The sequence below is a fragment of the Littorina saxatilis genome, linkage group LG2 (genome assembly GCF_037325665.1).
Source record: "Littorina saxatilis isolate snail1 linkage group LG2, US_GU_Lsax_2.0, whole genome shotgun sequence".
NCBI lineage: Eukaryota > Metazoa > Mollusca > Gastropoda > Littorinimorpha > Littorinidae > Littorina > Littorina saxatilis.
This window is the reverse complement of record NC_090246.1, coordinates 84,662,927-84,678,095: the sequence shown is the minus strand read 5'-3', so window position 1 is coordinate 84,678,095 and position 15,169 is coordinate 84,662,927. Positions and strand designations below refer to the sequence as shown.

The 15,169-nt window shown below is 39.8% G+C and overlaps 1 protein-coding gene across 5 annotated transcripts in view; it reads left to right on the top strand.

Moving 5' to 3' along the window:
- LOC138959967 (dual specificity mitogen-activated protein kinase kinase 4-like) overlaps positions 1-6,640 on the top strand; it is a 38,701-nt gene extending 32,061 nt beyond the window's left edge. For all 5 annotated transcript variants that reach the window (XM_070331674.1, XM_070331672.1, XM_070331670.1 and 2 more), the window contains one exon: positions 10-6,640. In XM_070331674.1, coding sequence (XP_070187775.1) covers positions 10-135 — 126 coding nt within the window. In that variant the 3' untranslated portion in view covers positions 136-6,640. The remainder of the gene's footprint in view (positions 1-9) is intronic.
- Positions 6,641-15,169: the final 8,529 nt, after the last annotated feature.

Below are 15,169 nucleotides of genomic sequence, written 5' to 3'. Positions count from 1 at the left end.
CATTTTCAGGATGAGTCGTTCATCAAGCGCTACGAGGAGCTGGAGGTAGACGTGGCGACGTACGTGTGTGATGTCCTGGACAAGATGAAGGAGAGCGGCGTCGACCTCACCCCCACTGACCCTGCCTTTTTATAGCACCCATCACCGTCCTCTCCCCTCCTCCAGCCTGTCCAACGACTAGAACTGACTTCCATTGCCGGGGTACCTGGACCTAACCTTGCTGCTGTGTTTTTCATGACTTCTGTGTCCAGTGTGGCCGCAAACTGAACCAAACAGAATTCGGTGCAGCGGTATGTTCTCATACCGTCTGAATTTTGTCTGTTTGGCCTGCGTCAGCAACAGGGGGGGGATTTTTACGAAGTCGAATATTTTGCTTCTGTTTGGAATCATCTATAAAACAGGCATTGCTGACTCTGGGTGGAGCTCAATACTGCATTTCTGTGTGGAACACTGGAAGTTTGGCACAGATAAGTAACTAAAGATGATGGATGAAGCAAAATATTCTGCTAGTGTATGGAACTATGTGTTCAGCCTGCATGACTGACTGAAGGTTTTGGATGGAACAGAATGTTCTGCTTTTCTTGGAATAGAATTGACTGACTAGCTGTGAAGGACAAGGATGGAAACAGAACTCTGAACGGGAAGATTGTGGACATTCTCTCAGTGATGTTTAAATGCCCGCCAATTTAGTAGCCAGGGTGAAAGACAAATACAAGTATGAAGAAACTACAAAGAAGTTTCGGGCCTTCACAACCCTTTTCCCGTCATGTGATGGTTTGAAAACCAAGTAGTGGTCTGGAAGTGTACACAGTGTGCTCCGAACAGTGAGACGAGGTCTTTGCTCTACTTCAATGGAGCTGTACAGCTGGGTGTTACTGACAATAACCCCAGCCCTGACGCTTCAAGTTGCCTGCACTGCTTGTGCAACTTGAGGTCAAAATGTCCTTGAAGAGAAAACAAAGAAATCAACAGTCTCACACTCACAGTTGGAGTGACATTTTGATGACGGAACGAATGCATGTGCTTCCCTGCAAAACATAAAAATAAAAATAAATGTATAGTCGCATAGATGCCTCTTCAAACTGAATGGGAGGGGGGGGGGGGCTTGCTGTCCTCCACCCCAAAGCAGATTTTCTGTCAAGAAAAAAAAAAGAGAAGATAAATGCTTTTTCCTAAAGAGAAATAGTAATCCATGTAACTAGAAAATGGAGAGAGATTGTGTGTGGTGTATGTATGCCAGTGTTTGCAAGAAGAAAGAGTGTCATCTAATAAACTTGTGATGATAAATTACATAGAGAAGAAAGATATGTAAGTAAACTTCAGCTATATGAATGAGGAATGGAAGAAAAAGAGTCAGTCCAAGAATAACTGACTTATGCACGTACGAAAAATGTCAGACTTGGTAGAAAAATGTCAGGTTTGGTGTGAGACGATTGTGGCTGAGAGGTAGAGATGACAGATTCTTGCTACCTCATGTCTGGTTACTAATCAACAGATTACCTGGCCAGGTGTTCCTTTGTGTGTGACAGTGTGCTGCTCTGTTGCACGTGTGTGCGGTCAGTTGACTGGCTTGGTTTGAATGTGTTTGCTTTTACGTGCGATATTTGAAGAAAGACTTTTAGCGATATACTGCATGGAAGACTTGATTTTAATCAGATATCTACATGTACATGTATAAAAAGAGGAAGAACTTTGTGTATTTTCATGATTTTGTGTTGAAGGTCATTAGGGCATGTACTATATAGCATTGTGAATGAAGAATACTTTTATGACTGTTTTCTGATGGTAAGAGAACAGATTTTTTTTTAACCTAGGTAATTTAAATTTAAAGTTTTCTGTCGCGGGCCTTTTTCTACAGGACAGAAATTGCAGAGTAAGGATTACTTGATGTATGTGCATACAATGATACATTTTTTGTGTAAAAGAAATGAGGCATACATGTCTTTACTATGCATTTGAAGCCTACGTGAATGTGCCTGTTAGCTCTGTTTCCTGCCAGTATCTAGAAATGTTTGGAATTTTTGCACATGATGTATGCTGACACATTGTGAGAACGTCTGGGTACAAACAGCATTGTGTGTTGTTCTGAAATCAGTGTTGCTCTAATAAATCTGGATAAACTTGTTGATCTTTGTTGTGAAACATTTTAAAGTAACTTGGTTAGCAGCGATGGTCCTGCAAGTTTAACTGCTCAGTCCTATGATCAATACATGTAGTGTGTGCATAGTATGATGAAATGCATAATGGGATATAAAAAAAAATAATGTAAGGACATAAATCAGCAAATGTATTCAGGTGAATATAAAGGAATGATATTATTAGGGACTTACCCTCTTCCCTCTAAGTGAGAAGTCAGATATTTACCACAGATGAACTTATAAATGTTACAAAAATCGCTTTTGGAGCATAAATCAATACTGGATTTGTTTTAGCTCTGACCAGCGAGGATTTCAGAATGTTATCTTCTGTTGAGATCCACATGGTCTGGCCTGTATAGTATAAAACAGGATTTGGCGACAGTTGAATAAGACTGAGTAAAGGGCATCAACTCTTGTTTCTCTTTTTTGTGTCATTGACTTTTTTTTTAATTAATTTAAAGAGTAGTCAATTGCATATATTTACGTTTGCGATCAAATAAGAACTTGGGTCAATGACAATGGGGGGGGGGGGGGGGGAGTGAATGAAAGGTCGTTGAGAGACTGTCCTTTTCCTTGTTACTTTCTAGTACATAATAATATCTGTTTTTTTGCAGCTAAGCACGAATGGCTTCTGTGAATGCCATCATCCCTGTTATAAGTTCATTTATTGTTAGTGTACTTGGTGACGACAGGCAGTAGCACGGCACAGAACACGTTTCCTATTTTTAGCGGACACAGATTGACGTTTATTTCAGTTTACAGCTCCTGAATTACACTTTTTTTGTTGTACTTTTTTTTTTACAGTTATTCTCTTACCTTGATTATCATTTGTAAAGGCGGTCCTTCATTGAGCCCAAAGTTGACTACGCGAAGTATTTTTTACCAAAAACTCAGTGCTGAAGCTTCCCCCCCGCGGGTTAGGGGGAAGAATTTACCCGATGCTCCCCAGCATGTCGTAAGAGGCGACTAACGGATTCTGTTTCTCCTTTTACCCTTGTTAAGTGTTTCTTGTATAGAATATAGTCAATGTTTGTAAAGATTTTAGTCAAGCAGTATGTAAGAAATGTTAAGTCCTTTGTACTGGATCCCGCAGTGGGGCACTGCGGTTATGAAATTAAAGGCCCCTCCTGTTTTTGGAACCGCAGGAGCTTTCTAGTTTGCTGTTAGGTAGATTTTTGGTTCCTCTTTCCTGTCATGCTCTCTTTTTCTTCATGAATTCTTTTCTTTTTTCTGCCTTCTTGCTCATTCACCTGTATTTTTTCCAAAAATCTCTTCTCTTGCCGCTTGTCTCGCGATTCATGTATAGTTTAATCTGTTAGTGTTCTGATGTAAGTCCAGCAGTAGATAGGTTAAGCCTATTTTAACATACTGGAAACTGGTAATCTTCCAGTAGGTATTAATTTAGTTTTACTAAAGCCTGCTGGGACACAAGTAATGGGTTAGTGCATTTGTAAACAGGAATCGCTTGACAAGTGGCCCCCTTCATCCCCCCCTTCCTCGTCCTGATATGGCTCTGCGTAGTCGGCTGGACGTTAAGCAACAAATAAACAAACAAACAAACCTTTGTACTGGAAACTTGCATTCTCCCAGTAAGGTCATATATTGTACTACGTTGCAAGCCCCTGGAGCAAATTTTTGATTAGTGCTTTTGTGAACAAGAAACAATTAACAAGTGGCTCTATCCCATCTCCCCCCCTTTCCCCGTCGCGATTTAACCTTCGTGGTTGAAAACGACGTTAAACACCAAATAAAGAAAGAAAGTGCTGAAGCTCCGTGCGGCCAGCTTCGCGAAGTATACTTCACGCAGTCGACTTGGCCCAGTTAAGGACAGGCTTTAACTGTAATACCTTCCATGTCAGGCTCCTCCGATGAGAGGACACCTCCCTTGAAAGTACACCTTCTCATGTCCCCTTGTTCATTCAATGAACCAACATATACAGAGTTTGGGCGAACGCCTGCAATGTAGGTGCACTTTTGGCTGGTCCTGAGGGTGTCCTCTTGTCGCAGGTACCACCGTACGTCCTGATGTTATGCATGCCTTGTATTGATGAAAATTGAAAGTAGTGTAGTGCAGCTTTTCCTAGCTTTTGTTGCGTAGTTGATGAATCGATAAAACAAATTTCTTTGTATGATAAAAATGTCATTCAATTTTTATCAAGAAAAGTTTTAAATTTGTTATGCCTGTTGTGCAGTATGTCCCAAAATTTAAAAATTGTTATAAAGATTTATATGTTTTATTTTTAAAAAGAGAATCGTAGAATTGATTATACATGTACGTTTTGGTCTCAACTGAATCAAGGACATTTTCAGTTTGCAACAGATAACAAAACATTTTCACTATTTCAGGGGTTATTTATGATTTTGTATAAACATACAAAAAAGTTTTTGATTTAAGGGCTGGAGCAGGAAGAAAATATGCCATCATCTCTTTCTTCTTATGTCATTGTTTAGTCCTGATTTTGTGTTCCTGTGAATAAGCACACCTAACTTCCACACATTCTGTCTATGTGTTCTGTACAGTTTCTCATGCAAACCTTCAGTAAATCTGGGAATGAATGGGAAAGTTTCATAAGAGAGACTGTCTCGTAAGTTCTTTTTTTTCTGTCCTGTATGTGTTGGCCTACATATAACAGATTTTAGTTTTTATAGCAGAATGTTACCCTTCAACACACAGACTTAAGGGAATGAGCGGCAGTAAAATTAAACTTGGAGAATACATGAAATAACCTAGTTTTCTGGGTAGTTATTGAAGAGACTTATACAAATAAACGGAAAAAAATTAAATACTAATGGACACAGACTGCCGTTGCTATGGAAACAGTTGCCATGTTGATTTCTAGGAAACTGTTTTACAGCAACATCATACATCAGACATGCATAATATTTGGCACAAGAATACACATGACTTGTATCTGCAATCATATAGAACGATATTTTGACTAAAGCAGTTGAATTTAAATTAATTTTTTTAAATAAGGATGAATGACTTTCTAACTGCATATTCATCAATCTTTATTTCAAAAATTAATTTAAATTCAACTGTAGTTTTTTGTCAAAATATTAAGCATTTCTGATGTATGATGTTGCTTTAAAACCATTTCCTAGAAATCCAATATGGCGCTGTGTATGCCAGTTTCCATAGCGACGGCAATCTATGTCCTTTAGTTTTCGCAATTTTTTCATTTCTTTATGTAAGTCACTTCAATAACTACCCAGAAAACTAAGCTACTCCATGTATTTTCCATGTTTCATTTTGGTCATTCTAGTGCCGCTCAGAGAATCTCAAAACATAACTTTTGACAGAATTTAACAGGATTGATACTGCTAGAATATGAAGTTTGGGATGGGGGGCGGGGGTGTCATACTTTGATGGACGTACGTTCTGCTGTCTTGATACCTGATTAGCTGGAGATTGTTGTTTTCAAACTTTCAGGTTAAACTGTAGTTCTTCTTGAAATGTTAGTGGCTTTGCACTTGCTTGTGTTGTTTTTGTCCATTTTGTGTAGATCTTCAGAAATATAATGGATTAATTCGGTTTTGCCTAAATGTTAATGAAATTGTAAAGAGTTGATGAGGTTAGTTTTTGGTTCTCATAAAAAAAAGCTTTGGAGCCTATGCAAGTGAGACCGAAACGGAACATTTTTATCCATACAATTAGATCTGTTTAACAGAAAAAAATCTTTAACTTCATCTGCTGGAATCATGAACCAACCTAAACTTCTAAAGACAGTCACAGCACATTTTTGGTTTATCAGTTGAAACACATGATAAAAACTAAACTGGAGTTTGCGTTTGTGATGGTTTCAACTTTCATAAATTGAACACACATTTCTTTGCTTTGTAAGCAGTCTTTTATGAAGAGGTTATTGGCATATTTTTACTTTGACAGTCTGACACATCTGTTTATGATGCACTTTTCTTTTAATGTTAACTTGCGTTGTCTCTAACATTCTGTGAGCTAATGAAAGAAGATAAAAATAACACAGTATTTTGCTTGCAAATGGAAGTCAGCGATTGATAGAGAATTGTTGCCCTTGGATTACCTCTTGTTATTGTATATTTTAGTAGCTGCATGTAATTATCTACACTACATTTTAGGACAAAACCAACACAAATCTTATTCTATTGCTGATGTTATCTACTAGAAAAATGGAAGCATCATTCTCTCTCTCTCTCTCTCTCTCTTACATTAATTACCCACCTGGAAGAGTTAAACAAGCAGTCCTTGACTTTAGCATTACCAGGTGAATATGCAATTTGAAGATAATTATTATAAAAGACACATTTTCATGCACATACATTTCTACAATGGTAAGAAACGTTACATGTGTTCGTGAGCGCCGTTTGAATTGTTGGATGGTTTGTGTGAGTTGCATGCTTGCATTTAGTGTACAAGTATCATTTTGGATGAGTGCTGTTATGTCAGTGATGTACAGATTTACTGAGATCCAGCTGATTTCACTTAACATTGGAGAAATAAATTAAATGTACAATGCATTAAACACTGTGTTATATTGTTTGCGTGTGCTTGTCTGTGGTAGTGTTTATCGGTGTTTGTTGGTGTTAATGTCTGTCTGTGTATGTGATGGAACCTTTCAAGACATTACACAAACCAATTGAATTCGCAGCATCAAAGCCTCTGTTTACATAGAAAGTTCTGCATTTTAAGAGCCCAGCACATTGGAAGAAGTAAAGACTGATCCTGTCACAGTATCTGGCAGCTGCTAATTCCTTTTCAGTCATCAAAATTGAATATGCTGTTCTCTTCGTCTGAGCTGCTATGTGCCACAAGTCGTCATAATGGCAGCTGTTCTTCGTCTGTCCCTCTGTATGTTTGCTTATTTGAAGTGTGTGTGTGAGAGAGAGAGTGTGTGTGTGTGTGTGTGTGTGTGTACATGTGTGTGTGACTCAGAGAGAGTGTGTGTGTGTATATGTGTGGTTACTGTGTGTTGTATTGTTGGTTTTCTTTTCAAGTAGGATTTTGATCGCTGGAATTCAGCTCATCTGTACCCGAAGCAAGCCTACGTACTTCTTCAATTCTGGTTTCTTTCTCGCATAAAAAGAAATTGTTTCCCTTTAGTGCGTCCAATGCAGCTTTGTCAGGCCAAACTATAGAACATGTTCTTGCGGGCCTTGCCACTCTGTTTGTCTTTCTGATTTTTACCGCTGGCAGAATTCCAGGTAATAATCTTCAGTGTGTCCATAACATTTGATGAACTCTGGCCCGGTAGAGCTTCTTTCCTTTCATATTCATCCTGTGTACTGACTAAATCCTTTCAATGAATACGCAAGGCTTTGATGAAAACTTCAGTTGGTTTTCTCTCAGCTAAGTTGACTGAAACTATCCGAGGCAGTGCCTCCCAAAAGTCAGTCAAAACAATTCTTTAAAAAATCAAATGTGACTACATTCATCAAAAAGTTAGTAAAAACAATTCTTTAGAAAATGTAACTAAAGGGGGGGGAGTAAACGTCCTCTCAGAAAATATTTCTATTTGGGACAAGAATTGGTGATACGCTGCTTTAGAAAATCAAATGTGACTACATTCATCAAAAAGTCAGTGTATGGTCGCGAGACTACGCAAGAGGTGGAAGGAAGAACAGGGGCGGCGTTATCTATTCAATTCATTAGTTTACGCTAATAAACTTGTGTGTTTCACATTATCTGCTTCACTGCGTTGAATTAGTCACGGGGAAAGGTGACTGCACGCGTATGTGTTCAGGGGCCGTACGGTGTACATGTTCCACGAAGCTTTTTGTCTGCATTGAGTTAGGCCAAAAAAAAAAAATTGTCTGTTTAGGGTAACATGACCAAAAAAAGTAGGGTCGGTAGGTAGGTAAAGTTTTTTTTTTTTTTTTTTTTTTTTTTTTTTAAATGCTATGTTGGCTGAACATTCACTTCTTATATTTGATGAATACATGTTTCAAAACTAACGTATAAATAAAACAGAGAGAAAGGGAGAGAAAGAAACGCCAAATGTCTCTTTTTAGCATTTTTACCTTTTTTTTTTTTTTTTTTTTTGAAATCAAAAAAAAGTTTTTGGGTCGGCGCCAAATCGATAGGGTCGGTCGGGTTACCCTAAACAGACAATTTTTTTTTTTGGCCTTATGGCCGTACACAATGTCTAATCTAATGCTTAATCGTTGAATGTTATGTTCATGTGCAATATTGTTTTGTAATTGTTAAGCAGGCCTAAAGACAAATGTCTGTTTTGTAAAGACAGACAATGAAGTATTTATTCTTGTATTTGTTCTTCTTGTTTTTCAGTCTGTGTGTCTGTCTGTCTGTCTGTCTGTCTGTTTGTTTGTTTGTTTGTCCTTCTGCCCGCACTTATATATCTGGTTTCGACGGTGTAGGTCATCTTGTTTTAGCTTAACTTCTGTCCAGGGCCGGACTAGGTAAGTACTAGGGGGGAGAGGGGGGGTTACAGATGGGGGTCCAGGGGGCGAAGCCTCTTGGTGGAGGCCCAGGGGGCGAAGCCCCCTTAGTGGGGGTTGCAAGCTGAACGTTTTTTGACGTTTCTGGAGGGAAAGGAAGCCTCTCCTTGAACGAAAAAGGTAAATTCGACAGCATGATTTTTTTTGGAGGGGGTGAGAGGTGCGATTTCTCCTCGGATTTCATGATGATCCAGATGCAACCCCCCCCGTCCCCACAAAAAAAACCCAAAAAACAGCGTTTGGGAGGTACATGCTTAAGCCAGGAGGGGGGGGGGGGTTGCGTAACCCCTGTAACCCCCCCCCCCCCCCCTAGTCCGGCCCTGCTGTCTGTTACGCGTATCCATCAGTGTGGTAGATCCGCGTCAGCTTTTCACTTTGGTGACAAGGGTGTCGTTGATTAGATTGTGGGGGTCAAGACAGTTTAAACAAAAGGCAGGGAACCATCTCATTTACATAAGCAAACTAACAGGGGTCGCAGCCCATGCAAACTGAGTAGCTGGGTGTTTTACAAAGATGTTCTTTTATGTCCTCCGACAGAGAAACAGATGCCATCTCGGCAACGTGCTCCCAGAGACACAATGGTACCTGTGATGAGAGCGATTCCTTGGGACCGACCAAAAGTGTCCCTACCTTGCAGGTGTCCTTCTGTGACAGGTATATCTTACAAGGGTTACTAGAGAAATGAACACCTTTTGGTGTCCTTTCACTGATGACAAGTATATTTTACACTGAAGGGTTAATAGAGGAGCGGACGCCAAAGGGTGCATGGGAGGTGACCTCTCATTGGAGGGACGTCACATGTCGCAGACACAGGTACCAGTGTACAATGAAAGCCACAATGTATCTTTTGTGCTCAAAATAAAATGTGCAGGGTAGAAAGTCACCTGCATGTCGTGATACAGGGCCGCCCGGATCTGGGGGGGGGGGGGGGGTTCCTGGGGTTCCGGACCCCCCCCCCCCCCCTGGCCATCCAATGTACCTCTCAGAGAAAAAAAAATGTGGACTTTGGACCCCTGCCTTCAGTTGGAACCCCCCCCCCCCCCCCCCCCCCAAACGAACTTGGTCCGGCCCTGTGATAGTCAGTAAGGTAAACAGCAGAGTACAAGGGCGTTGGCAATGACACAAACAACCTGAAATCATTTCTACATGTTCTATTCATTTCTCCGGACCTATCAATCGATAGTCCACCAACATTTCTCGGAAAAATGTTCGGCCCGGGGTTTTCCAGTGAGTTTGAGTGTGTGTTTGTGCGCGTGTGCGCCGTGCGTGTATGTGTGCGTGTGCGTGCGTGCGTGCCGCGATCAAGTTGTGTTCGTGCTTTATGATTTCGCGCCAGTTCCTGCGTGCGTGACTGAGTGTCATGCTGTGTGTCTGTCTACGTAATCTGTGCATGATTCGTCAGTTGAATTAGGTTTTTTTCAGTGTTTTTCTGGGCCGCGCTCGGCATGCAAATAAGCGAACAGGTCAGCGAACACAAAACAGACGGGTCAATGTCACCAGGCAGTTCATGAGATAGGCGTGTGTCCCTGTGTGTGTGACTACAGTCTAGACAAGGATCTATGCATTATTTGTGTCTGCATGTAGGCCTACTTTCTTGTCAGTGCATTTCAGTGCACAACAACCAGTTTCCCAGAAACTGTGACAAAACCGGCTGCGCGTGAATAATAGTGTAGAAATTCAGGTAAACGGCGACCCGTGGGAAGTTGTAAAAACAGACAAGATTATTAAAAGCAAAGTCTTTCCCATAAAAACATTTTGGCTCAATATCTCAGATCTGGCTAGGCTTTTGACATACTATAAGGCTATCCCTCCACTAGGATACATGTCATACATACTAAAATAAAAATCAACGTCAGGACTGCGTTCTGCGGAGAGTGAGAACTTGTTTATACATTTATTTCGCAGATCATTGACATTTGTGTTCGTTAAGAAATTGATTTTTGTGACAAAATTCCATGATGCACACGAAAAGCAGACATGATGTTGATGAGTGGTATGTGTCCAAATGGAGGGGTGGTCTTATAGTATCCTTAGCGGATTATGACTTTGTTCAGTTATTCTGCAGAAAAACAGAAATGCTGGAGAAAAAACGAATTTTCTGCAGCATTTCTGCATAATGTCATCATCCGCCGAAGCATCGTATTTTTCTGCAGCAAAACAGTTTTTCTGCAGCATAGTGCTTATATGTTTTTTCTGCAGCATTATTGCAATTGGTTTAAACAAGTTTATTCAATAAATTCCATTGGTACTATTACCGCATACATGAAATAAGGAACATGGAGCACAACAAGCTAGGCTTATGAGCGTACTCTTAAAAGCAAATGAAATTTGGCGGACGATTTTAAAATAACAAATTTGAAATAATGTCAAAATGATAATGGTAAATTATGGTAGACAAGCATGTAACAATAAAAGGAAAAAAAACAAAGGAAAAAAAAACCCAATGATAAACTAACAACAGTACTCACACGCGCTCGCACAATCACTCGCACACACACGCATACAATGACTTCCACGTGGTTGAAAATAGAATACTACCAGAACAAGGAAATGTAAACAGTACTGCACATGGTCGTTTCGAACATGGATGAGATAAATGCATTCATTATTCAAAACGTTTGCTTAATAAGATAAACCTGAATAACTGGTCAAATATCAATGCATTTTCGCTGTCTGACTTGTCTCTATTGCCATACAGAAAATCATCAGCGGTTAGCAAATCATAGTTGGGCAGTGTTGACAAGGTGACTTCACGTATTTGAAGAGATAAGGGGCAATGAAAAATATAGTGCTCCGCATTTTCAACAGGATAACCACAAGTGCATGACGGGTCGGGAATTAAATGTCTGTCAAATAGATCACTATTTAGATTGCTGATCCTCAATCTCAGTCTGCAATGGATAATTTCTGATTTTCGATCAGATGTGTATCTATACGAGGGAACAACAGAATCATCAGAACTAATACGTTTTTTAAATAACCCAATAGAATCAAGTTGTTTTACAGTATCTGGAAGCTCGTTCCACGGGGAAGTCGAAGACAGAAAAAATGACTTTTTATACAATTCAGTTCGAGAGTGGGGAGTCTGTCTGTCAAGTGGTCTTCGTCTATGGTAAGGGTTCACAGAAGCAACGAGAGGAGGCAGACGTTCTAGTAAGTATGGTGGCACGCGTGCATTAACTAATTTGAAATACAAAATCAATTTGTGTCTTTTTCGCCTCTCCTTCAGTGTTGTAAATCCTGATTCATCGTACAATTTTTGGTGACTCGTGCCACGAACTGCACCTATAATGGTTCTTATGGCATCAAGATGCAAGTTTTCTAATAAAGTAGCTAATCTGTCAGAACAGTTATCCCAAATGACGTCAGAAAAATCAAAATGGGGAATAATAAAAGATTTATACATAAGTTCAAGTGCCTTTCGGCTAAGGCGATACTTATAGGACCGAAAACATGAGAGAAGAACACGTACTTTAGATATAATTGACTGAACATGTGATTCCCATTTGCAGTCGCTCTGAATCAGTACACCAAGATGTTTGTGAACGTGGTTTTCTCTCAGAATTGTTCCATCAAATACAAGAGGAAGGGTTTCAGGCATTCTATTTCCAGAAAAGGTCATCAAATCTGTTTTTAAATTATTGAAATTAACTGTGCATGCCGATGTGGCATGCAGTCACCTACTTTTGTTGTAATTACGTTTGCTCAAGCCATTGCACGATGTATAAAGAAGTAAACCGTGTTTTTATTGTGTCACCTTGTTGTGACCCGTTTTGTGGAGCGTTAATATTTTTACGTGAGATTCACGTGCTCCTTGTTCAGTTGTTGTGACCTGGTTTTGGTCGGAGTGTCACAAACTGCGTCGTTTAGTTCCAGAACACCGTGAGATTCACGTGCTCTTTTCCGTGTTTTGATTTTGAGGTGAGCCCTGCGAATCTGCGTTGCAAGTTTTAGAATACGTGTGACTCACGTGTTTTTAGCTTTGTGATGTCAGCTAGTTCCTTGGTCTTCTTTCTGTTAAATATACCGTTTTAAGTTTTGGGCATGCACGGAGTGCGTGATCGGTTACTGATTGGTTGTAAAATAGTAGTTTCACCCGATTCTGTCTTAGGAATGTTGTTGGTTGGTCAATCCGGTGACCTTTGACTTTTGAATAACTATTCCATGTTAGGTTTTTGTTTCCATAAATACCGCTGCTTGACTCCTGTCTCGTCAGTCGATCTGAGGGTTTTAGGAAGCGTTTGGTTTTGATGTAAACGTATGAAGGTTATCAAGTGAACCAACGGAGTGTTTCTTATGTTTTAACGTCAACGTAATGTTCTTGGAGACAGTTGTTTCTCAAGTGTGAATCGTTTTGTGCCCTTCGTTTGTGAGGCAACACGTTTTTGGTACTGCTGGTCAACCCACACAGCGCATAAGGTAATTTTGTTGTTACTTGTTTGTGTTGTGTTTTGGTCGCCATTTTGTAATGACTTTGTGAGTTGTTTATGTATAACGTGAGTTGAAAGTCTGACTTGTTGTAGTGTTTCTTTATTGTGTGTTCAACTGTTCTAGTGTTGTGAACGTACAGCAATGTTTTGTAGACGCTAGAAAGTCGCTAATGTTTATAATGATAACTTGTGTTTTCTGTGGTTAACGAAGTTCGAAGTGAAACGTTTTCTCCGACTTTTTCAGCCTTACGTTGAAAGAATTTAGGTAAAAGAAGCTTGCGGTCTGTGGTGATCGTTTGTAAACGGGCTTATTTCTTGTAACGTTATTGAGGGAAAGTGGATGAGTAAATATCTTGTTTGTGACTTTGATTAACGCAGGAACATTGTCGTTAGGAGACTTTTTGGTATGACACTGACAGTTTGCTTTGTATTCCTGGCCTGATGAGTCAACGTTTTGTATTTTTCTGAAAGTAGCCATTTTGGTTTTAAACGTATGTATGCTAAGTTTCTTGAGTATTCTTAGTGCTTATGGTATTGTTGAACGTACGGAACGTAATTCTTTATTGTTGTTGAACGTACAGAACGTAACTCTTTATTGTTGTTGAAGGACTAACCAACGAGTGTTTGGTAATTGTAACTTTCGTGTCTGTTTGTCTTCGCCTGTCTTGTGATTGTTTATTTTTCTTGTATTTACTTCTCGTGTCTTGTTAATGCATTTTAATACCTTTTGCCATGTCTAATAATTTGTTTTCTTTTCTCTTTTTCTTTCTGTTCATAAGTTTTTTACCGCATTACGTGGTACTGTAACTATATATCTATACATTACTGATCCCTAGTGTCAGATGTAAAATAATAAACCAGTACTTTTGCGCGTTATCGCTTGTAACCTGTGTTTGTCATTTCGTATGAACAATATGTAGTACCAGCCTCGCTCACGAAGGCGCGCACAGTAAAAAACTTTAGTTGCTGTCGTCCAGTAAAAAACTTTAGTTGCTGTCGCCCAGTAAAAAACTTTAGTTGCTGTCGTCCAGTAAAAAACTTTGCTGCTGATGCCCAGTGAAAGAACTTTAGCTGAAGTAAACAACTTAGCTGCTGATGCCTAGTACAGAACTTTAGCTGAAGTCCAGCCAAGTGAATGTAAAGAACTTTTGTTATTGACGCTCAATGAACGTAAACGTAGCTGTTGATAACCAGCAAAAGACTTTATTGTTACCTGTCACTGTGTTAGTGAACCATAGTTTGACATAGATCAACTTGTCGGTTAGAGATCTTCCTACTCCGTATCCGGCGCATTTTTTGTGACTTTTGTGTATTATCCCAAACGACCCTCAGATCGATTCATTTTACTTTTTAAACAGATAAACCTTATGTAGGTTTTTAGAGCTTTTGAATAAGCGAACATTGTAATGGAGGAGATTCCAGCAGATAAACCATTGGAAGCTTCAGGTTATGACATTAACGGCGATGAAGATGAACTTTCTCAAAGGCCTAGGCGTGACATTAAGCCTACTGAACAAGGTAGAGACTACCAGATTGAGATCAAAACTAGAAACTTTGTAAGACAACGAATATTCTTGGAACGAGCAATCGATGAGATAGTAACAGAGCTTAAACAAGAAACTCCTAATAAAGAGTCAGTAACCAGTCAAAAAAAGGTTATTTTGAGCATGTACAAGGATCTTGGTGACATTGAGAAAGTTCTTTGTATGATTGGTAGCGGTGAAATCGTTCAGGACAGCTGGGAGGATGTTCAAAGGGCAGTTCAGAACATTATGTTTTACATTGATCAAGCTCTTGTCAGACAAACGACTAGTGTGCAGGTGGCTAAGGAGCCTAGTTCCAGGCATAGCAGTGTTACACCTAGCGTTGGGTCATCCACCCACAAGTCAGCCAGTGTTAAGTCTGCCATTCATAAAGTAGCTAGCGTTACGTCAGCCATCCACAAGTCAGCTAGCCACAAGTCAGGTATCAGGAGATCAGGTAGCCAAGTAGCTTCTCGCGCCGAGTCTCTCCGCTCTAAAAGTGTTAGCTCTGAAGACACTAAATTGGCTCTTAAACTAGAGGCTGCATCCCTGGCCATAAAAGTGGAAGGTGACGCAATAAAGGAAGCTCAGTTTAATGAACTGGATCTCTTACAACAACAATATGCTGAGAGAACTGCAGCTA